At 50.5% G+C, this 20,590-nt stretch overlaps 6 protein-coding genes across 6 annotated transcripts; 2 read left to right on the forward strand and 4 right to left on the reverse strand.

Annotated features, from left to right (window-relative positions):
- Positions 1 to 813: 813 nt before the first annotated feature.
- BDV14DRAFT_147883 (putative C2H2 transcription factor) lies at positions 814 to 2,182 on the reverse strand. Its single transcript, XM_073766497.1, has 2 exons — positions 1,514 to 2,182; positions 814 to 1,441 (listed from the first exon to the last, which is right to left on the reverse strand). The coding sequence occupies exons 1-2, from the start codon at positions 1,774 to 1,776 to the stop codon at positions 913 to 915; spliced, it is 792 nt and encodes a 263-aa protein (XP_073623220.1). The 5' UTR covers positions 1,777 to 2,182; the 3' UTR covers positions 814 to 912.
- Positions 2,183 to 5,558: 3,376 nt separating this feature from the next.
- Positions 5,559 to 7,597, reverse strand: BDV14DRAFT_193127 (putative regulator of nonsense transcripts; the record flags this gene model as incomplete). Its single annotated transcript, XM_073771726.1, has 3 exons — positions 5,559 to 5,607; positions 5,720 to 7,297; positions 7,383 to 7,597. The coding sequence occupies 3 exons, from the start codon at positions 7,595 to 7,597 to the stop codon at positions 5,559 to 5,561; spliced, it is 1,842 nt and encodes a 613-aa protein (XP_073623221.1).
- A 564-nt stretch (positions 7,598 to 8,161) lies between these two features.
- Positions 8,162 to 9,326, forward strand: BDV14DRAFT_147958 (snoRNA-binding rRNA-processing protein IMP4). Its single transcript, XM_073766498.1, has 2 exons — positions 8,162 to 8,201; positions 8,272 to 9,326. Exons 1-2 carry the CDS (start codon positions 8,196 to 8,198, stop codon positions 9,163 to 9,165), a joined length of 900 nt encoding a protein of 299 aa, XP_073623222.1. The 5' UTR covers positions 8,162 to 8,195; the 3' UTR covers positions 9,166 to 9,326.
- A 277-nt stretch (positions 9,327 to 9,603) lies between these two features.
- On the reverse strand, positions 9,604 to 10,888 carry BDV14DRAFT_211803 (BRCT domain protein; the record flags this gene model as incomplete). Its single annotated transcript, XM_073776168.1, has 5 exons — positions 9,604 to 9,848; positions 9,975 to 10,079; positions 10,140 to 10,199; positions 10,314 to 10,592; positions 10,714 to 10,888. The coding sequence occupies 5 exons, from the start codon at positions 10,886 to 10,888 to the stop codon at positions 9,604 to 9,606; spliced, it is 864 nt and encodes a 287-aa protein (XP_073623223.1).
- Positions 10,889 to 11,504: 616 nt separating this feature from the next.
- Positions 11,505 to 14,013, reverse strand: BDV14DRAFT_183083 (bifunctional anthranilate synthase/indole-3-glycerol-phosphate synthase). Its single transcript, XM_073770329.1, has 2 exons — positions 13,952 to 14,013; positions 11,505 to 13,865 (listed from the first exon to the last, which is right to left on the reverse strand). Exon 2 carries the CDS (start codon positions 13,854 to 13,856, stop codon positions 11,547 to 11,549), a length of 2,310 nt encoding a protein of 769 aa, XP_073623224.1. The 5' UTR covers positions 13,857 to 13,865; positions 13,952 to 14,013; the 3' UTR covers positions 11,505 to 11,546.
- Positions 14,014 to 14,214: 201 nt separating this feature from the next.
- On the forward strand, positions 14,215 to 20,105 carry BDV14DRAFT_183084 (nucleoporin). The gene is made up of 4 exons (XM_073770330.1): positions 14,215 to 14,387; positions 14,446 to 15,379; positions 15,431 to 18,523; positions 18,575 to 20,105. Exons 1-4 carry the CDS (start codon positions 14,320 to 14,322, stop codon positions 19,934 to 19,936), a joined length of 5,457 nt encoding a protein of 1,818 aa, XP_073623225.1. The 5' UTR covers positions 14,215 to 14,319; the 3' UTR covers positions 19,937 to 20,105.
- The last annotated feature ends 485 nt before the right edge of the window (positions 20,106 to 20,590 follow it).

Genomic DNA, 20,590 nt, shown 5'->3' on the forward strand with positions numbered 1-20,590 from the left:
CTTGCGGCGCGGAGCTCGCTCCAACAGTCCAGGAAGCCCTACAGTAGGTACCTACCATCTCGTAGTCGTTACCTGGCCCCAGTAACAAGGAATAATGACACTAAGGAAAACTAAGAGGCTCTAGTCTACGAAGTTCGTTCGCTTTGTAATTGTGTTATGGACGTGCTTTGAATCTAGAAGTAGGTGAGGTGTTCTATACCATGGAGCTAAGGCTCGGCGAGGGTTGGTTGCCTGATGCACGCGCAGGTACCTAGGGCTAGCTCGTGACAGTAAGCCAACCACAACCACCAACGAACTAGTATCTCATGATATTGTTATGTTAGAATACACCAATAATCCGAATCCAAATCCATATCCAATCTTACAAGCAAGAAAACCCGAGAAAGCTACAAATCAAACCAAAACCCAAGATAGAGTAGACTGAGATTTGAGACCGAGATTTAAAAATGCAATACATAACATAAACAAACGTATCGAATGAACAGAAGACATACTAATACTAATAGTGGGTGATTTTGCCCGGGTATATTCAGGTAAAGAGAGAGAGAGAGAGAAGAGAAAAACACCGCCTGGCCAGTCCTGATACAGAACCGACTTCGAGAAAACGCCATATTCCTCAGCTGATACCGTCTGTAAAAACGGTTCTTGAGATGCAGACCTGTTTCGTGACATGATAATCCTCCCATTATTGACGTGACATTGGTTGAGAAACATGAGGTGCGTGGTATGTTGTATAGTGTAGTAAGTTTCTGGAGAGCAAGAACAGAACGCCTTTGCAATGCAAACGCGGGATGGAATGAAGAGGTGAGATGAACTGAGGGAAGGGAGAGAAAGAAAATGGCAATCTGATGATGGATCAGATCACAAGATGCCTCAAGGCACATTGCAGCGACACATTGCAGCGATCTAACCCTACGAAACAACGGCTGGCTGAGGTTGAGGGATAACCTGCTGCAACCCAGCAACGATGCGCTCGAGCTCCTGCAACCGGCGATCCTTCTCCTGCACCTCGCGGCGCAGCCGCTTGAGTTCGCCTCGCATGTCGACGCCATTCTCCTCCTCGTCATCGGGGAATCCAGTAAGAGCAGGATCGGTCGTTCCATCGTCGAGCGAATCTCGCTTGCGCTTGACAGCCTGGAGACCGGTGGCGCCATCGAGATCAGGTGATGGGACGATCGCGAGATCTGGCGCGTGTCCGTTCTCCGTGTGCATGTGGCGACGGCGAAGATGCTCTTTTAGGTTCTCTTGACGCGTAAACCCGTTGCCTGTGCTGCGGTTGCAGTCTGGGTAGGGGCACATGAGCGGCTTCTTGGCGTTGACGTTCTTCTTGTGAACTTCGCGCTGGTGCCTCAGTAGGCCGCCAGAATACGTGAAGCCTTGGATCTTGTCGCATCCGGGTTCGAGACATTTGTAGGGGCGGTCGTGCTTGTCCATGTGCTTACTGTAGAGAAAACATTGTGAGTTTCGTGTATCGCGTCAATGAGTAGATATGATAGAGAAAAAATGCACTTACTTCCATTCACAGGGCCGACGGAATGTCGGAGGGCTTTGTTGACATTCTGCGTGGTCACAGTAAATCTGTCCGACAGAGTTCTTTGGCGGATCGCGCGCTCGTCTCACCGACAGTCGCGGGCGAGCCCCTTCCAAGAAGCTAGGAGACATTTGATCGTTCATCTTGGGAACGGCAGCGAGGGAATCTTGCGCAGCGACGAGGACAGCTGTCGGACCAGTGGCACCTTCGCTTCTTGGGCTAGGATAATCAGAACCGTCGGTCATATCGTAGTTGCTTGTAGAGCCCCGCTGCTTGAGCTGGGGAGGCGCGAGATATTGCTCCAGTTTAAATGAGTCGCGAGACGACTAGCGTGAAAATGGTGAGAATAATCGAAAAAAGTTCGCAAAGTTGGTCGAGAAGCGACGAGGGAGAAGAATCGAAGGCAAAGTAGACGCGTTCTTAGTTGATATAGTTCGAGTCGGTTGAAAGAGAGAGAAGCCTGAGGAAGGAATCACGCCTAAGGATTGAAATTCTCCCTGGTTTTTCAGGCCGAAGGATGAGTCAGCACGGGGGGCGGGTTTGAGCGCCACACTTTTCAGGTCACAAAATGGAAAATGAGCCGGAAGCAGCGGAAAGGCGAGGCAAATTATTCGGATTTCAGGCAGGCAAAATGAGTGGCTACATGCGATGAAGCCAGAGCAGCTGCGTTGTATTTGTATCCAGAACCTTTCGGGCAGTGCTCCGATGAGTCCAATATTACTATATTTGCTCAACTAGGCTCCAGTGACTCATTTCTTGGGTTTGGATGGCACTCGGTAAGGTATTTTGGTTCTTGGCCGAGGCCACTATTATTTCCAGCCTAAGCCAGGATTTTGGGAATGGGTGGACGGTAATTCGCCTCAGGCATTCACGTCCGCCACACGGAGTCTACGACCGGCCAATCATGTGAATGGTCACGTGGACGCAGCCACGCAGCACAGCCAGGTCGCTTCATCTCGACCAAAATCAATGGTTATAACGCGCTGTGGAGCTTGGAGCTACGGTGTACGTTGACGTATAGTTAGCCAGATTCGTGCATGTTGTTGTCGTTCGTTAGCTACCCAATCTCACCGACTTTCGCTGTTGTAGCCACCTGCCACAGTCCTGCCTGCGGCAGCCAGCCCTGCCGTGCCGCCCAATCTATGTATACGGCAGAATCGATCAGCGCCCGCGCGAGACAAGCCTTAAACGAGCCAAGTTCCATGCTTATTCGGTTCGCAGATTCGAGGCAAGGGACAGGGTAAGACCCTGAGCTGAAGGAACAATGAATCCTGAGGCTTCCACCACTTTTTGCCGCCGGAATGAGGCATACTTCTGTGCTGTACATACGTAGCCCTGCCCGCTGAATGACCGGCTCGACCTACTCCAAACCGCCCAGTACTGCCAATCGTCACCAGAATAGGTATCTCGAGGGCATCCAATTCAGACGCTTAGAAATGCCAGTGACGCGCGGCGCAAGGGTTCTCGAAGCATAAGCATCTTCTCAGTGCTAAAGATAGAAATGCGGAGAGCCGTGGGACAGTTGATATCTACAAAAGACTCGTGGTGAAGACTGCGGTCGAAAACCAAGCAGGCATCTTTATTTCTACAGACGATTATGAGGAGTTTCAGCTGCAGCGTAGAAACTAGGGAGACCGTGGAACTGACAGCACCGTTAGCTTAGACGATCAAGTGGCGCAGTCGGGTTCTATGGGGATTCTACGGCCTTTCGTCGGATGCTAGCCCTAGGTGATCGGTTGCGACTGACGTGAGCCTGCAGATACTGAGACAGGCCTCAGGCCTTGGTCGTTAGAGAGAGGGTGTGGTCCTTGCGTGGCTGTGTCGGTTTGAACCTGTCAGCGTTTAGATATGCAGGCCTAGATCGGATCAAATGTCCATCAACTAATGACTAGATCATGGCTGAACCCTAGCGTCGATCTACGCGCGCCACGATATACGTTGATGCCTGATGAAATCTGGTCTGTAGATACTGGCGAATGAAGTAAAGAGAGACAATAGTTGGTTTCTGTTACTAAATTGGAAAGACAAATTTCGCTTGACTTGTTGGCGTTGTCGAGCTAGCTGCGCACAGTTCTATGCTTTGCAGGACTGTTGCATAAAATTGGCTTGGGAGTCCTGCGGGCCAGAGCAAACGTCAAGGTTACCACGAAAAGCGCATAAATGTGATGAGAACATAAAGCATATAGTAATCAGTTCATCCTGGAAAGATGACTGTATTTTTGAATAATCACCCGCTGGAAGAAGGGCACATCAGACTGAAGTCCGGAAGCGCCGGCTGGGTGCAAACGTAAGCCGGAGAAAGACTCGAGAAAATTCTATTGCCGTCGCTCGAGGCGAAGTAGTAGACAGCTGAAAGCAATCCCGGGGCTGGCTTGAGGCGAAGAAATCCGGTGACCCTTTGCCGTTTGTCTTTCCCGTGGCGCAGAACCGCACTCCGTCCCTCAATTACCGGAGATAAACGACAGCTGTGAGATACGGATACCGATATAACATTGCCGTAGTAAAGAATCCAAGTATTTCTCTCCTTGCTGCGATACCGATGAGATACAGATGGTCTCTGAGGCCGCCAAAGGTAGCACCACGTTAAAAGACGATCAACGGGTTGAGTGGATGCTCAGAGTGAGGTCTTTCGCCCCGTCCAGGACATGGCCCAATGATAGCTTGAACAGCTGTCCTCCAAGCTGCAGGAAGAGGATAAGTCCTTAGTGACAGCTTGGATATATTGGATCTCCAAATTCACCCACTCAATCGTAATTACCCCCAACCTGACTGGCGAAAGCTGTGGAAACGCTGCGCGCATCGTCGTCGTCATGGATGTGACCGGGCACGCCCCGAGTAACACGGATGCTGGCGGAGCTTCCTCCGAAAATACTACCATTGTCGGGTACACCGGGTCTGTATTGCTCACGAGCTCCGGATTCCACGTAACGCTTCAGTCGGTCAGATTGGCTGAGACTGGGTTGTTTGGCCATGTCATTGATGCTCAATCCAGCAAGGCTGACACCGCCATGCTCAGGACCCTTGCCGTCGATTATGCTGCTAGTGACATCCGATTCTGTAGCTGCAACGGATTCTCCAGCAATGCTAGGCGCTCTCTTGCCTCTAGTTCCGTTAGCACGGCGAGCTCCAGAAAGAGCAGGCCACGAATCTGCAAACTGCTGGAACATGGGAGGGTATCCAGATGGAATTCCCACGCCACCTAGTGCCGAAGAGTGCACAGAAGAAACATCATCGGGGATGTAGCCAACAACCGAGCCAGTGTCGTTGAAGTCGTTCCGATGACCACCGTTCCTTCCGTTCATGTAGCCACTGGTAACATTTGACACGTGGTTGTAGGCCATCTGGAATCGCTGAGGCCCACGGTATGCCTGCTTGGGACGGCTGAACTGGATCAAAGATTCCTGGAGGTTGGACAAGGGGCCCTCAACAAGACAGTGGCGTTCTTTGAAGTGCTGAAGAAGGCAGTTCCAGAGAGGGTGCTTGGACAGAACCTTCGGGTTTCCAAGAATAACTAGACCGTACTTGGCTCGAGTAAGGGCGACGTTCAGACGACGAGGATCGCTCAAGAAACCAATACCTTGATGATCGTTGGAACGAACGCAAGAAAGAATGATAAAGTCCTTCTCACGACCCTGGAAAGCATCCACCGAAGCAACCTCAATCTCCTTGTAGTGTTCCTTCTTGAACGTACCTGTTGCCTGCATGGAGCTGACGACGTAACTGCGCTGACCCTCGTAAGGAGTGATGATACCAATATCCTTGGGTTGAACACCAGCCTTGAAGAAACGAGTAACAATTTTTTCCACGTTCGCAGCTTCGGTACGGTTGAGGTAGGAAGTTCCCGATGCCGAGATTTCTTCGTTTCCGAGGTTCGACCAGAACATCATGGGGCTATCCATAATTGGCCAGGGGAAGTCGACCTCGCGGCGAATACGATCGAAAGAGGTGATACCGTTCTGCAAAGAACCCTCGTAGAACATGTTGGAGGGGAACTCGGAGAGACATGGGTGCATACGGTATTGGACGTTCAAACGAATCGGCGAGCATCCCAAAATGACAAGTCGCTCGAAGAGTGACTGGTTGAGACCAGCCTTAGCAGCCTTCTTGTTCATAATGACCGGGCCAAGTTGCTGGTGGTCACCAACAAGGACGACCTGCTTGCATCCTAGTACCAAAGGAATCATGCACTCGGGTTCTGCAGACTGCGTAGACTCGTCGATCAAAACAGTGCGGAACTTGAGCTTAGCAAGACGAGGGTCACCCGCACCAACACAAGTACAGCAAATGACATCGGCATTGTTCAAGATCTCGCGCTCGGCAGATCTAGTGAGCTGCTTCAGTCGCTTCTCATCCTGGCTCGACAATTCACCAAGTTCACCCTTGAGCTGGTTGAGCTTGTTCAACTCGATGTTGGTGTCGTTGAGGCGTACTTGCTCATGAAGAGACAGGAAGCCAACAGGCGATTCGACATCCTCACGAGACTTAGCTGTGACACGGACGGTCTTAAGGCCGGTTCGGTGGATACGCTCGCAAAGTTGGTCGACAGCGACGTTAGATGGCGCACAGACAAGAACTTGACCTCCATTGAGCTTCGCAAGATGGTAAATAATCGTAGCAGATGTGACCGTCTTTCCGGTTCCAGGAGGACCCTGGATCAAGCTCAAAGGCCGCTGAAGAACACTCTTAACAGCGTTAATCTGGCTGCCGTTGAGCTCAGGGAGTCCAGGAACGCTGAACTTCTTCGGCATCTGAGTCTTCATCGGCGCGGCAGCAACTTCGTGTCCCAGAAGACGGTGAAAGATATAACCGGAGACGCTCATTTCATCCACGGCGAATGTTTTCATAGCAAGCTGCATTCGGTCAAAGGACGTCGATTTCCAGACGTAGTCGGCCGTGAAGTTGTGTGTGCACTCTGTGGGCACTGACTTGTGGTCACCCTTGGCTCGCAACTCGATAGTAACTTCGTCGGACTGGTTGTTCGGGATCTTGATAACGTATCCCACACCTTCCCACTTGGGTCGCAGTTCGCCGGTGTACTTCAGGCGCATCTCGTCTCCGACGGCCAGCTTCACATCCCCAAGCTCGAGCTTAGGCAGAATGAAGCTAGCCAAGTGTTTATTGTTCAACCCAAGATCCCAGCGAACGATCAACCCATCCTGTGACTGCGATTCTTTCAACTTCCGGTCATAGTCCGCTTCGATCTTAACGAGTGGTCCGAAGATGTTTTGATACTGAAAGGCGTCGTCGTAGCGTAGGAGAACTGGCGCAGGTTCGTCGTCAACGGCGGTGGCCTTCTCCAAGTCGGCGATTGTAGCTTGGGAGTTCTCTTTCCACATCTCTTCCAGCTTCGCAATCATCTGAGGGCTCAGGTGTCGAGCTCGGAGTTGCTCCTGGTCCGAGGGAGCAGCTACAAGCCAAGTCAAGAATGAGCGATCCTCGATCAGGGGTTGCCAGCGCGATGTGTCCCAGTTCATATCCTTAGAAGACGGCATCGCCGCGCAGGGTTGGCGACACAACAAAACAACGACCGTATCGGACTTGGCGGGGATAAACCCAAGTAGGAAAACATTCTTGGTTCCACAGTTATAACACTCCAGCACAGTATCGCCAAGAGATGATTCGTGATGTAACTGGACTTCCTTGTGTCTGGCGCGGACAAGGTGGTTGACAATATGGGATGAAGAAGTGTTGCCACGGGCGCTGCAGAACCACTTGCTGCACGCTAGACATTTGACGACGCTGCTTGGATTGTGTATACCACAGTACCTATAGAATAAGGAGTAACAGATTAATATATGTTCCCCAATACATTAAATATATCTCGCCAGTGTTGAACGTCAGGAACACTTACGCGCATGCGTGCGGGGCAAGCTCTTTTTCTTCCTCCAACGGTCCAGGGAACTTTGCATTGTCGCCTTGCGCACTTGCTGTGCTCTCTATGTCATCATCCTCAGAATTATCAGGACCCTCCTCATCATCATCATGTCTGCGACGGCGCGGGCCTCCGACAGTGCGGTCGAGTTCTGCATCCGCCCCAGAGACCTGGTAATCAGTCGTGGCCGACATAGCAGCTTGATTTCCGAATTCGAAAAAGTCAGTAAAAGGCAATTTAAACGTGAACCGTCCGCGTTAACGATAAATGTCGACTATCGAGAAATCGTAAGGCACTTCGTCAATCCGCCGCAAGTTCGAGGAAAGCTCCACGGAATTGGGGGGGCAATCGTAAATAAGCGTAAAATTCAAGTGAACGTAAGGGACGAAGCGACCATCCCACTATATCTAAGAGAAAGAATGCCCCTGTGTCTCTCCACGAAAACTACTGTGGCACAACAGAGGGGCAGAAAGAGCAAGTCTAGATGAGTTGAACAGTGAGCATGACAATATATAGTGGTGAAGAATGGGGGCTTACCTTGACCTTTTCCACTCCCCAAATCCACTTATACTCCCGAGAAAGCAAAGAAAGCAAGGCTATCCACAGTGGCAGGATATGTGATTGCACTCTCAGGCCTCGGGGAGTGAAGATGATTGCGGCTTTATCGGGCTGGTCGCCGCCAAATCCCACAGCCTGTCCGGGTGGCGTTCCGGACCAGTGCCGCAGCCCTGCAAAAAAAAGTTGCCCGCTTCTGGAAGGACATAGTTCTTCAGTAACACTCACATTGACAAAATGCTGGTATGTATTCACTTCGCCTGCTGGAACTCTGCTCCAGAAGTTATACTAAATCTACTTTTCAACTTTTCAGCGCCGTCAAGCCCGCGAACGTCGAGATTATCTCTACCGGAGAGCTCTGCAACTCCGCGATGCCTCCATTGCGGAAAAGCGAGCGCAACTCAAGGAATCGCTAGCAACAGGTAAACAGCTCGATCCCTCCATCGCAAACGACAAACAACTCCGCGAAGATTTCAAATTCGACGAATCTCTCCCGGCAGCAGACAAAAACAACAAAGACTCTGACCTTCTCGACCTCGACGACGAATATGCGCTTACCTCCGGCATCGTCGATCCCCGTCCTATCGTCACGACATCCAGAAACCCGTCTGTGCGCCTGGGAACATTCGCTAAGGAAATCCGTCTTCTCCTTCCAACCTCTATCCGTCTGAACCGTGGAAACCTCGTTCTCCCCGATCTAGTGACGAGCGCAAACTCCGCTGGGCTCTCGGATATGATTCTTCTCCACGAACACCGTGGTACACCCACCGCGATGACAATTTCACATCTCCCCCATGGCCCGACGGCTAGTTTCTCATTGCACAACGTTGTTCTCCGCGCCGATCTGCCGAATGCTGCCCGCGGAACTGTATCAGAGAGCTACCCACACCTTGTCTTCGAGGGCTTCACGACAAAGCTGGGAAAGCGTGTGGTTCAAGTACTCAAGCACTTGTTCCCTCCGCGCGAAGGTGGAAAGGTCGGAAACCGTGTCGTCAGCTTCGTGAACAAGGAGGATAGCATTGAGGTCCGGCATCACGTTTTCGTCAAGACTGGATACAAGGACGTTGAGCTGGCGGAGGTCGGCCCGCGGATGACGATGAGATTGTTCGAGATCAGAGGAGGATCGCTTGAGAAGGGCTCAAGTGGTGATATTGAATGGGCCCTTACACAGTACACGAGGACGGCTAAGAAGAAGGATTACCTTTAGGATATTATGTTTCATGCATGCATTTTAAGACGTCTCTATGGAGACTCGCGAAGAAAAGTCGGCAGGCGTACTTGGTGTTCAGGAGCATTTACAAAGCAAGGTGGTCTTGCCTGGTTTACTACTACTCATTACTTACCCAATCTGAAAGAAGAATCTTGAAGTTCATTCGGACCAGCCTTGCTATCAGTATAAGAGGCTTGTGGCGCCCTCGGCAGATTAATTTTTATATAGTTTCCATTGATTTCTGCGCTCCATGCTCATGGCGCTCCCATGGGGTAATTTATCCCTGTCGTATGCCGTCAAAGCAAAAGTAATCTCCCAATGTCACACCGAAACCGCGTAAATATATATGGAACGCCAACGCCACGCTATGCAATTAGGGCAAGCATCTCTCAATTTGCGCTCAAGACGCAAACCCCACAAGCAATGAGTGGAATCTCAAATTTCACCATCGCGAAACAATCTCGCCAAAGACGTAACCGGCGAGTGATTGTCGTACCAAAACCAGCCCTTGTGCACAGGCAGCGAATTCCCGTTTCTGTCTGTCTTCGGGGGCGGCGACACCCCGTTCAGCCTATCTTCCCATCCCTTTCCTGTCTGACCTTTGAAGAATTCTCTGAATGCTGCCATCGCTGTCTCGAGGTCACTGCCGAGCGGCGCAGAAATCCGGTTTTCGTGGGTCCCTGTCGAGTGAATTTATGTGTGTTGCATATGTGCGAGGGGTCTTGATAGTTTCATATAACTGTCACCAAGAGAACATTGAGTTAGCCTATATGTTTGGCTGAGGATAAGAGCACAACAAAGCAAACTGACCCTAAGAAGAACCGTCTCCTTATGGTATCTAGCGATGATCGATTGACGAACAAGCGTAGCGCTGAACGTCACGCTTTCCGCTTCGTAGAGACGGTGGTCAGCTATGGATCGATAACCTACAGTTAGTTTGAGCCTCATTGATCTTGCAGAAAACAAGTTACCTGCGATAGATTCTGCCTTGGACGTTCGGTGTTTAGAGTCGAATGGATCGCTCGATTTGACTAGCCTTCAATTAGTACAGCATCTTGAGACCGCGAATAGGCATGTGCAGAGAACGTTGGCCAAGTGTGTTCTGATTCAGATACTGTGCCAGTGTAACAGAGTTATCCACATACCTCTTTGCTTCCGTCTCTTCTTGCCAGACTTCGTCTTTCCGGTCTTGTCTTGGGGAGGTCGGCCTCTTTTCCTTGGACCAGCGATGGGCTGCCCTGCTTCGGCCTCACCCCCCTCTGCCTGAGTATCTCCACAATCCGTTGCTGCCTTGCCCTTGCCCTTGTTTTTGTCGAATGTCTCCTTCCTTGTTTGGGTCTGCTTCTTTCTGTCTTTCAGAATGTTCACCCACAGATAGTCCTTCACGTGCTTGGGCGTGCGACTAGCTTGAAGTAATGACTCCGCTCACCAGTCATAGGAGACGATATTAAGTTCCTAGTTCTTTAGCTGTGGCCACTAAATGTAGTAATTGTCATTATATTTGCACCTTAATGGAAGGTTCTCAGGGCATATTGTAATTCTCACCTGCCGGGACATTCTGCTTGTAGGCATCTTCGCTGGCGATGATGTGTGTAACACCCTCAGTTATTTCCTTCGTGAATGTCCCTCCATTCGCAGTGATCCACTGCGGTATTTTGCTGGTATTATTGTCGAAGCTCCCAGCCGAGGAAGCGTAGACCTTCGCGAATGTTTTGCCCATTTTGGAGGTCGTGGTAGGAGTTAAGATGTTGAGGGTTCATTGACGAATGCGGAATTAATTGCATGAGATATTCGACGCTGAGAGATGGAAGATTCGGTTGTGAGAGAGGAGAGTTTAGTTCAAGGCAGAGTAGCTGTTTCGATCAATTGAGAGGTCTCCGGTCAGTTCAGGTTCATTGCACCTCTGGCTGGTAAGACAGTCCCAGTGCAAAGAACTCGCAGCTATAGATGGAGACGGAGATGAAGTTGTGGTGATAGGAGCCAAGTCAAGACTGAGTTGTGTTTCCAGTGGAGTTGAGGTATCTGTATTGGAAGTTCGGTTTGGAAGACAGTCAGTATGCATGAAGTTTGTGAGGCGAAAAAAGGACGGGGAGGGTACGCAATAAGCGAAAGAGGCGTTCTCAGAGGAAAGGGCGAGTGTAGATGTCAGAGGCAAGTTGAGCAGACGGAATTGAGGCTCAATGAAGCAGAACTGAACTTTTATATGGCATGAAATGAGAGTTGAGTGAGTTGTAGTTGGGTTGAAATCGAACTAGAAAAGTAATGAGAATTAGAAGAGGTCAAGTATGATTACAGTGACTTTAGATACGCTTCAATTGAGTTGAAAGATAAAGATTCCGAAATATTTTATTTGTTTGTAGATAATGAAATCTATCTCTCTATGACAAACCCTTAGCAGCTTGAACGAAGGCGCGAATCTTATCGAGGTCTTGAGCGCCATCAGTCTCAACGCCTGAGCTGACATCCACGCCAACCACCTTGTGTTTCATCTCGCTCAGTTGTTGGACGATGTTGGCGACATTGTTCGGATCTAGTCCACCCGCTAAAATAATTCGTAACCCATCATCAGACTCTAGGATTTGCTTGACACGTGATTGATCCAGGATTTCTCCAGAACCTCCTGCTCCAGAATCAAACAAGGGCAATGTGTGGTAGGCTCTTCGGGCAAGACCAAAATCGTCAAGGCCGAACTTGCGAATAACAGGTACTGGAATCAACCTCGACCATTCAAGCGGTTCAGACCCATGGAGTTGTACAACATCAAGACCCAGCTTTTGTTGTTGAGCCAGCACGTACGACAGTGGCTGGTTCATAAAGACACCAACGAGCAGAGCATGAGTGGGATGCCGTAACGTAGCGGCAGAGTGGTCGAAATAGTCAACAGAAGTCGCATCCGTATCTCCTTGTGCCAATTCTGTCGGGTACGGAGCAGGTCGTGGAGTGGATTTTACGACCTGCGAGATTCGCAGGGCAACATCATCGGGCACGGTACGTTTCCGTCCCTGTACTTGAATAATGCCAATCAGATCTGCGCCTGCCTCGATAGCCGTGCGAGCACCATCTTCGGTCCTTGTACCACAGATCTTAACCAAGGGGGACTTGAGTGGTTCGGATGGGAGTTTCTTGGATCCTCCACCCAAAAGCTCAGCAACAAATACTGCGGTGTCTGGCGCACGCATAAGAGCCTCTCCAACAAGGATAGCTTTCACACCATCCTTTTTATAGGCTTCTACATCCTTCGGTCCAGAGATTCCGCTGAGTGCGCAGACAATAGTGCTCTCGGGTACCTGGTCCATGAGACGGCTGGTAGTGCCAAGATCGACTTCGAAGCTTGTGAGGTCTCTGTTGTTGACGCCAATGACTTGAGAGCCAAGCTCAACAGCAATCTTCATTTCTTCTGGCGTGTTGACTTCGACAAGGGGCTCCATTCCTAAACTCTGGGAATAGCGATAGAGTCTCGTCAGTAGTTCCTTGTCGAGCATCTTCACGATGAGCAGGACAGTGTCTGCACCCGCCAAGCGAGCTTCCAAGATCTGGTACTCGTCAAAGACAAATTCCTTCCGCAAGATGGCGGGTCGGTGCGTCAGTCCCTCTAAACTTGCGCGCACAGCACGTAGGTCATCAATGCTGCCTTTGAACCATTCGGGCTCTGTGAGTACCGAGATAACACTGGCTCCAGCCTTGGCATACTGACGAGCCTGTGCAGGAGCGCAGGCATACTCTGCAATCATACCCTTGGATGGTGAGGCGCGCTTGATCTCAGCCATCAAGGACAGTGGGTATGCTGACTGCCGGAGGCGATCAGGAAATGAGATCTGCGGCGGAGCAATGTTAAGGTCATAGGCGGCCTGAAGATCAGATGGTCGCTGGGAAGGGATGGTCTTCTGAACAGCAACGGCTGCTCTCCGGTGGTCGTAAATCTTCTCCAAGATTGATACCTTCTTGTCCTTCTTGGGGGCTTGATTGGGAGCGGCCGCGAGGAAACTGCTGCTCTGAGCAACACTCTTGCCATTGCCCTCCCAAGTCCCGGCAGTAAGCCTGAGGAAGTTCCTAAACATGGTCTGACCGTGTTCTGTCAAAATACTCTCCGGATGGAATTGAACACCCTCCACCGCAAATTCCTTGTGTCGCACACCCATGATGACTGTCTTGTTGGCATCCTCGCCCAATTGAGCAAAAGAGCTCACTTCCAGACAATCCGGTACTGTCGAATGCGTTCCGGCTAGAGAGTGGTATCTCGTGATGGTGACTTCGGACGGAAGACCCTCGTATGCACCCTTTCCGTCGTGCTTGATGACCGACGTCTTGCCGTGCAAGATCTCTCCGGTAACATCAACCTTGCCGCCAAACGAGTGAATGATGCATTGCTGGCCCATACAGACACCAAAGACGGGAACCTTTCCGCCAAAGTGCTGAATCGCAGCATTGCTAATACCAGCGTCGGACTCCGGATGGCCGGGGCCAGGACTGACTACCAGCTGGGTGGGCTTCTTCGCAATCAATTCCTCCAAGGAGGTCTCATCGTTCCGAATGACGGTCACGGTCGCACCCTCCAAGACCAAGTATTGGTAGACGTTCCAGGTGAAAGAGTCGTAATTGTCAATGAGAATGACATTCGAAGCGGTCTCGAGCTTTGCCGCCTTGGTGGGATGGTGGGGAGAGTGGTCGACAAGCGCGGAGTCTGCCATGGCTGAGAGCTGTGCAGAAGATGAGAAGAGTGAGTCACAGACCGGACGGGCGAAAGGGATGGAAGAAGAAAAAGAGGATTGGACTGCGTACTCACCTTGCTTTTCACCTTGGCTTTGAATCTGACAACACACCGACTGCGCAAACAGAGAGACCATGTCCCTGTCGAGTCACTCCTTGCACGCCCGCCACTAGTGGGGCTCTCCGATCACTGATCGCCATGAAAGATTCCTAAACGGGCCACTTTGTCAAACGGCACAAAATTTGAGCTCACCGCCCAGCGCTAAACCCAGATAGGTATTCATTGTTGACCTCCAGCCAACCCAAAAAGTGCTGCTTCTCGAAGCTCCAGCCGATCGAAAGCGCTTTCGCCCTGCATCGCGTGTTTCGACATTCGGGTCTTCCCCGAGCTGCTTCTGCTTTTCCCATTTGATTTTATCCTATAATGATATAGCTGTACCGCCAATGGCTCCCGTCCCGGAAGCCTATTTCCCGTCCCTGGACAAGTGCTTCTCCGGGGACGTTCAGCTTCTGTATGCAAGGCAGTCGCCATTTATCAGGTAATAGTTGCTGACTCTGATTTACTCATAGGTCTTGGAAGAGAGTTTTTCTCTACACATGCGAACCCAATGATTTCACCGACGATGCCCGAGTATACGAATCGTTTCTATCACATCCCGATAGCATCCAGCTCCTTCTGAATCGCGAAAGCGTCTTCCCTTCACCATCCGCCAAAACCAAGTCCGAATTCGAAACCAAAACAGCAGCAATTCACGCGGAGACGAATGCGCAAGCCTCCTATGACCTAAAGGAAATCAAAGCGGATGCCCTCTGGCTGAGTGAAAAGGCCGGAATCGATGAGGTCAACGCGCTTCGAATTGCGGTCTTGGAGTGGCAGACTCGTCCTGCTGCGCGACTTCTAGGTCGGCTTGCCGACGAGGAAGCAATCAGCTTGAAGAGTGCTTCTGGTGTGGACAACTTCCGCGTGTCACTCGCAGGACCGAGCTTCGCTGAGATTTTCAAGACAAAACCAGGAGACAATGCAGCCGACTTCTTCTCCGAGAACAATAGGCGATTACGTCTCCGGGAACTCTACTTGACCGAAAGAAGCCATATCGTCAAGACATCACGCAAAATCCTCATGCTGTTCCTGGATAGTGATCACCACAGCGGTATCTCGCCACAGCAACAACCCGCCAATTTCAATGCTTTGGTGAAACTGGGCGAAACTGCATTCAAAGACAAACTCAAAGGGAAGAGTTGGCATGCATTTGCTCAAGAGTGCATCGAAGCTGTAAAGGCACGGCTCTCGGCGCTTGAGAGTGCAGGTGGTTGGCTGGGCACTGCTGAAACCAGCGAGGAGACTGAGAACCTATGGAGGACTACCTTTGTTGAAGAAGTGTCCAATTTGGTCCAGGGCCTATTTTTGCAGCTTCAGACATCCACTGAGCTTCCTTCATCGGACCTCCTGCTATCCTGGCTCCGCCTGATGGTTGACTACGGCTTTTTGGAATCCCTTAATGCTGTAAGTATCACATGCTCTTCATTCTTCAGGTCGTAAACTGACTCTTGGAAGCCTTGTGACAACAACACAGAGCTCCTTCTACCACTGCAAGGTTTTGTGTGTTTGGTCACCCTGACATTTTTGAAACTCCCCCTATCTATTCCTACTATCATCGGCAAAGGTCAAGATGACGGTGCCTCTGCCGAGTCTCCGTATTTCCTTTCCAAGGACCACATCAGTCAGATTAACGAGCTTTTCATAACTGTGGGACTTAAGTCAAAGACTGCGCTTCCAGCAGCATTTTCCTGGGGCCTTGTTTTGAACACCATGAGAGAGTTAGCTCTCAACGACAAAGAGACCCGGGAGCTGGAACAACTTCACAGCGCTGTTGATTCGTTCCAGTCCAATACGCCTCATTCTAGTGGTGCTGCTGAGATATCTCTATACGAGGATTTGCTCGAAGCTGCTCGTACGCCTCAATATTCTGTCGAAGAAGCTCTTGAAGCCCTCACTTCAGCCGGGGCCAAAATGGTTGTTTTTGACACAATAATCTCCCTAGCACAGAAAATGGGTCCGACGTCAGCTGTTGACGATATAACCACAAGTCGCTGGGTTCGTACATCCTTGTTAGACCTAATACGGTCCATGATGATATACATGGACTACTCCCCGGAGATTGTTGAGTCCGTTCTAGCAATACTTGCTGGACCAGGCCCAGGATCATCTTGGCCTTTGACAAGCTCACCAATAACGGCCAGCGACCCGCGTGTCGTCTTTATGAACGACGAGCAGCTCATGAAAAGCATTTTCTTAGTGGCGCGTTCGCGGTTTCCCTATGAGACTGTACCGTTTCTGAGATTGTGTCGAGCTCTTCTTAGCGCCGAGTTGGTGACTGAAGAGGGCTTTCCCCAGATTCTTAGCGAATTGGAAAGCATTGAATCATTCACTCAGGCGGTTCCAGAGCATTTTCAAGCCTACGAAACTATCCGTGAGGATGAAGACGCAAACTTCGTGAGCCTCATCCAACCGCTCCCAATGATTGAGTCTAGTCCGCGCAAACAGTCACAAATTCAGCAAATGACTAGCAACTCCCTCATAGTTACTGGCGCATCAGAACTCCCTCCAGCAACAGTTGGCCAGGTCGTCTCTGAGTCCAGACCTGCAGTTGTTATGTGGCAACACCAATATTCTTGCTTAAGCTACCTTGGAAGCTGGCTCGAGGAGTGGAACGAGAATGGTGGCTTCTCAGAAGAGTTTGGGGATGATTGTGTTGCAGAAACCATATGGTTATTCACGGACCTTATTCTGGCCACCACCGATAAACAGGCGCGTAATGACGACAACTCTGCCTCGAAGAGCATCCTGGAGATGGCGAGCGACGGTCTTTCTCGCCAAGGTGACATAATCTCACTTATCTTTGACATTTTCGAGCGCAGTCTTCAGAATGTCAGCTCCCGAACTGCTTCAGAGGGTGTTGCTGAATCAACAATTGCTTGTCTCCACTTTATCCGTGCTCTAGTCGCAATTCTTCCTAGCAGAGTATGGCCCTTGCTGTCTCGGAGCAGCCTGCTGGGGGCAGATGGCAAAGGTGGAATGATGACTGCGATCATATCTGCTACAGAAGTCACTTCGGGAGAATATCCATTCTTGATGGGTGCTATGCGGTTATTCGAGGCCGTCACTGACGACGCCATTTCTCGAGCTGTGCTAAGACGGTGCCCTACTGGACGAGCAGGTGTCGTCTCAGATTGGACATCTGGGGTCCCGTCACACATCATGAGAGGCATAATGCTCAACTTCGTTCGCATTATGACTGAGGTGTACAGCAGCAACGGTAACTGGCGATTCAACGCACCTGAGCATAAATTTGAGATCAACACTGCCATTGCGAACACGCTTGGGAGGATTCTCTACTACACCTTTGGTACAAACGACGCTGCGAATGACAACTTGGATTCAAAGATTACAGGCGTATTTGCATCTTCAGCCACATACATCCTCGACGTTCTTCGACCACAATCTTCCGCAGACTTACCGTTCAACCCCATCCTTCGCCTCATACTTGACGGCCTTCAAACTCCTCCCACGTTACACCTACGCTTCTTGGCGTTGGTTGAAAAGCAAGTCATTTCTACCATGGAACTCTCAGCGAGACTACTGCAGGCAGCTCAGCTCGCCGATTTGCCGTCATCTCTGCTCGAGGATCAGCTTTTCAAAGCCACACCAGCCCTAGTGAAGCTCTATGCTCTTCACGGACCCTATCAACTACCCATCCTTTCTCTTTTGAACACCCTAGTAACTAGTGCTGCACTGGACTCATCCAACGAGCCACCTTCATTAGTTGGCTATCTGGGTGCCGAATCTTCATGCCTCTTCCTCGACGTTCTGTCCCGATTTGACAAGCCTTTGAGCGACTCAAATCTGCAGTTATATGTGTGGCGCTTGCTTTCGACTTTGATCAGTAAACGGCAACAATGGCTTGCTGTCTACATCCTTACGGGGTCTTCTCCACGTCAATCGCTGAAGAAAACGGATGGTTCAAAAGACTCTGCTATGAGGGGAACTCCATTCTTACAGATGGCGCTTGACCAGCTCTCAAATATTGGCCAACTTCCACCTCAAATAGCGCTTTCGCTTCTCGACTTTGTTTCTAACGCTCAGGAACATTGGCCATGGGCAACACCTGAGCTAAGAAAACATGCCAACTTCTTCCCTGGCCTCGTGAATCATGTTTCTAAGCTCGACTTGTCATCATTGTCCAGCACGGACCAAATATTTGCCACCCGAGTCGCCGCTGTTGTCGCTGATCTTTGCGCTGTTTATCTACACTCGGCCAAGGAAGCGAAGGACAAGGACTTTTACAAAACACTATTCCCCCTTGTATCCTGGTATGCCAAGGATGCAGTCGACGTCTCTGGCTATAACTCCTCCTTGCACGCAAATCTCAAAAGGAACTTCGAAAGCAGGTATCCAGGATGCAAACTCGACGATTTCAAGAGGACTTCTTTGCAGCCTCGCAGCCTGGGACGAGAGTACTTTTATGATATAAGCCTGGGTAAAACGCTGCTTGCTTATGATTTTGCCTGGGAAGGTTCGAAGAACCAGGGGTTCGCCGAAGAATTTGAGCGCGCGAATCTCAACTTGTCTCTCGTTGAAGCCCAAGTGGTATGTCCGAACTCCCAAAACTTATCAGCGTCATCTAACCTCTGTTTATAGAGCCTCCTCCACAGTTGGAAGTTCTTCGCAGTCGAACACTGCGCGGATTTTATCTCGGAACGTGAAATTCAAAAGTCAATGGCGGCTGTCGTCAAAAGCTGCCTGGAAGCCAACAACAACGGAGTGCCACAAGAAGCCATTTTCGAGAGGATACAGCAGACTCGCGTCGACTTCGCTCAGAATCTTCTGCAACGCCTAGTAGAAAAGGGCGCAAAGGGCACCGATTTCTTCAGCCTTCTTGAGGTGGTCTGGACATCTCTAAGAACCCGCCGACCTACGTATGAAGACGCCTTGATTAATGATGACACTGAATACTATCGATCACTTCTGAACACGCTTTTCCTATCGCTACAATTCCACCTGGACAGCAGCTCGAGGGCAGTCCCTGAAGCTTTAAGCAAGAAGGCCGAGCTGTCCTCTGATTTGGGAATTGTCGTTGAGATAGTAAAGTATGTGGTGGCGCAAGGGTTCAGGTCGCTCACTTCATATCTCCACGATCAACCAGAAAAATGCACACCCAAGGATTTCGCCATTGTAACGGCAATACTTCAAAGCGCGCTACAGGTCAAGAACATCGACCGCCTCTACGAACATATTGTGTACCACATCGCCGACAGCGACACGGTCCGGTACGCCACGTCGTTGTTCTCCTGGTCAGACCAACTCGCTATCGCAGGCGATCCCATCTACGGGGAACTCAGCATCTCCTTCCTCGCCAAGCTATCAACCATTCCAATGCTAGCAGAGCACCTCGCCGTGGAAGTCGTCCTAGCCCAGCTCTCCAACTGCCGCTTAACAAACGTCCTCCGCCAACCAAAGGGATTCGGGCCCTTCGACGCCGTCCCTAGAATCTACAACATCTGGACAGGCGGCATCCTCCCTTTATGCTTGAACCTCCTCTACCACGTCGTCCGCACAGCCCCCGAAGTCGCTGCCTTCCTCAACCAATTCGAAGGCCAACTTACCCGGGCAGCAGGATCCTTTGCTTCAGCCCGCACAGCAGTCACAATGGCCACGCACAAGATCACCCTGAGCATGGCATCAGAAGCGTACTCGCTAGCCCTGGTGTCTCACATCCTCACCCGCCTCCGCGAAGCAGGATCCAGCATCGGCGTCGACGCCTCCGCAATCCAGGAGTTGAAGTGGGATAAGGCTCAAATCAAAGAAGATATTGAGGAACTCATCGAGCGCCGCCCGAACCTCAGGGCAAGAATCGTCGCGACAAATGATAAAGAGGTTGAACTTGCGCGCCAGAAACCCGTTAGTGCCGCGTCGGGCGCTGAGACTCGACTTGAGGAGAGGGTTGTTAGTGAACTTAAGGCGACATTGGCTTGTCTTGGTGGGGATGGTGATGAAGCGTAGCGTGCTTGTTCCTTGAGTTGAGTTATGTCGCAAAATAATGAATGGACTTGGTTGGTTTGTCTGGTATTTTTAGGCATTTGGTGGGCGCATAAATGTATACAGTGTACATTCTCGCCGCTGTAGGTCGTTTAGTTGTCATTTTGATGCATTTAGGATTTATAAAGATATGATTTTGTTTTCAGTTGCCTTCTCTTTTTGAACATGAGGGAATTATTCTGTTCGTATACAGAGTACGCCTACTATCAGAAGCCCTGATACGTAACTATCCGTGGGTATCGCGTCAAGTAATAGCCATTAATACCAAAAAGGCTATTGAACTTTATGCAAGGCCTCTGCTACTCAAACAACCATCCCAGCCACAGCAACCCGCAGGCCGATTATTTCCTGTCTCTTTATCAAACAGCCTGCAAGCATCCTCGGCCTTAATAACTTCTCCCTCGGGATCATCTGTAGCGACGCACGCTGATTGGCTCTCGGCGTAGAATAGCCGACCACCATGCGGGGGAAGCTGCGGCGGAGCCAGAGCTTCCAACGGCAAAGCACCTACAAGCAGGCATGGGTCTTACGCGCATTGCAGAAATCCGTGTATTCCGGGCTGGATAATATGGGCTCGTCGAATCAGGCGCCTATCATGAGGGGAATGTGGGGTAGTGT

Source organism: Aspergillus stella-maris (genome assembly GCF_047715825.1).
Source record: "Aspergillus stella-maris strain CBS 113639 unplaced genomic scaffold BDV14scaffold_83, whole genome shotgun sequence".
Taxonomy (NCBI): domain Eukaryota; kingdom Fungi; phylum Ascomycota; class Eurotiomycetes; order Eurotiales; family Aspergillaceae; genus Aspergillus; species Aspergillus stella-maris.

Excerpts from the sequence above, each read along its gene's own strand:
- BDV14DRAFT_183083 (XM_073770329.1), bottom strand. The coding sequence starts at position 13,856 with ATGGCAGACTCCGCGCTTGTCGACCACTCTCCCCACCATCCCACCAAG.
- BDV14DRAFT_147883 (XM_073766497.1), bottom strand. The coding sequence starts at position 1,776 with ATGACCGACGGTTCTGATTATCCTAGCCCAAGAAGCGAAGGTGCCACT. Across the intron at positions 1,442-1,513 it reads CGTCGGCCCTGTGAATGGAA|TAAGCACATGGACAAGCACG; the intron begins GTAAGTGCATTT and ends TTTTCTCTACAG.
- BDV14DRAFT_183084 (XM_073770330.1), top strand. The coding sequence starts at position 14,320 with ATGGCTCCCGTCCCGGAAGCCTATTTCCCGTCCCTGGACAAGTGCTTC. Across the intron at positions 14,388-14,445 it reads TCCGGGGACGTTCAGCTTCT|GTCTTGGAAGAGAGTTTTTC; the intron begins GTATGCAAGGCA and ends ATTTACTCATAG. Across the intron at positions 18,524-18,574 it reads CTCTCGTTGAAGCCCAAGTG|AGCCTCCTCCACAGTTGGAA; the intron begins GTATGTCCGAAC and ends CTCTGTTTATAG.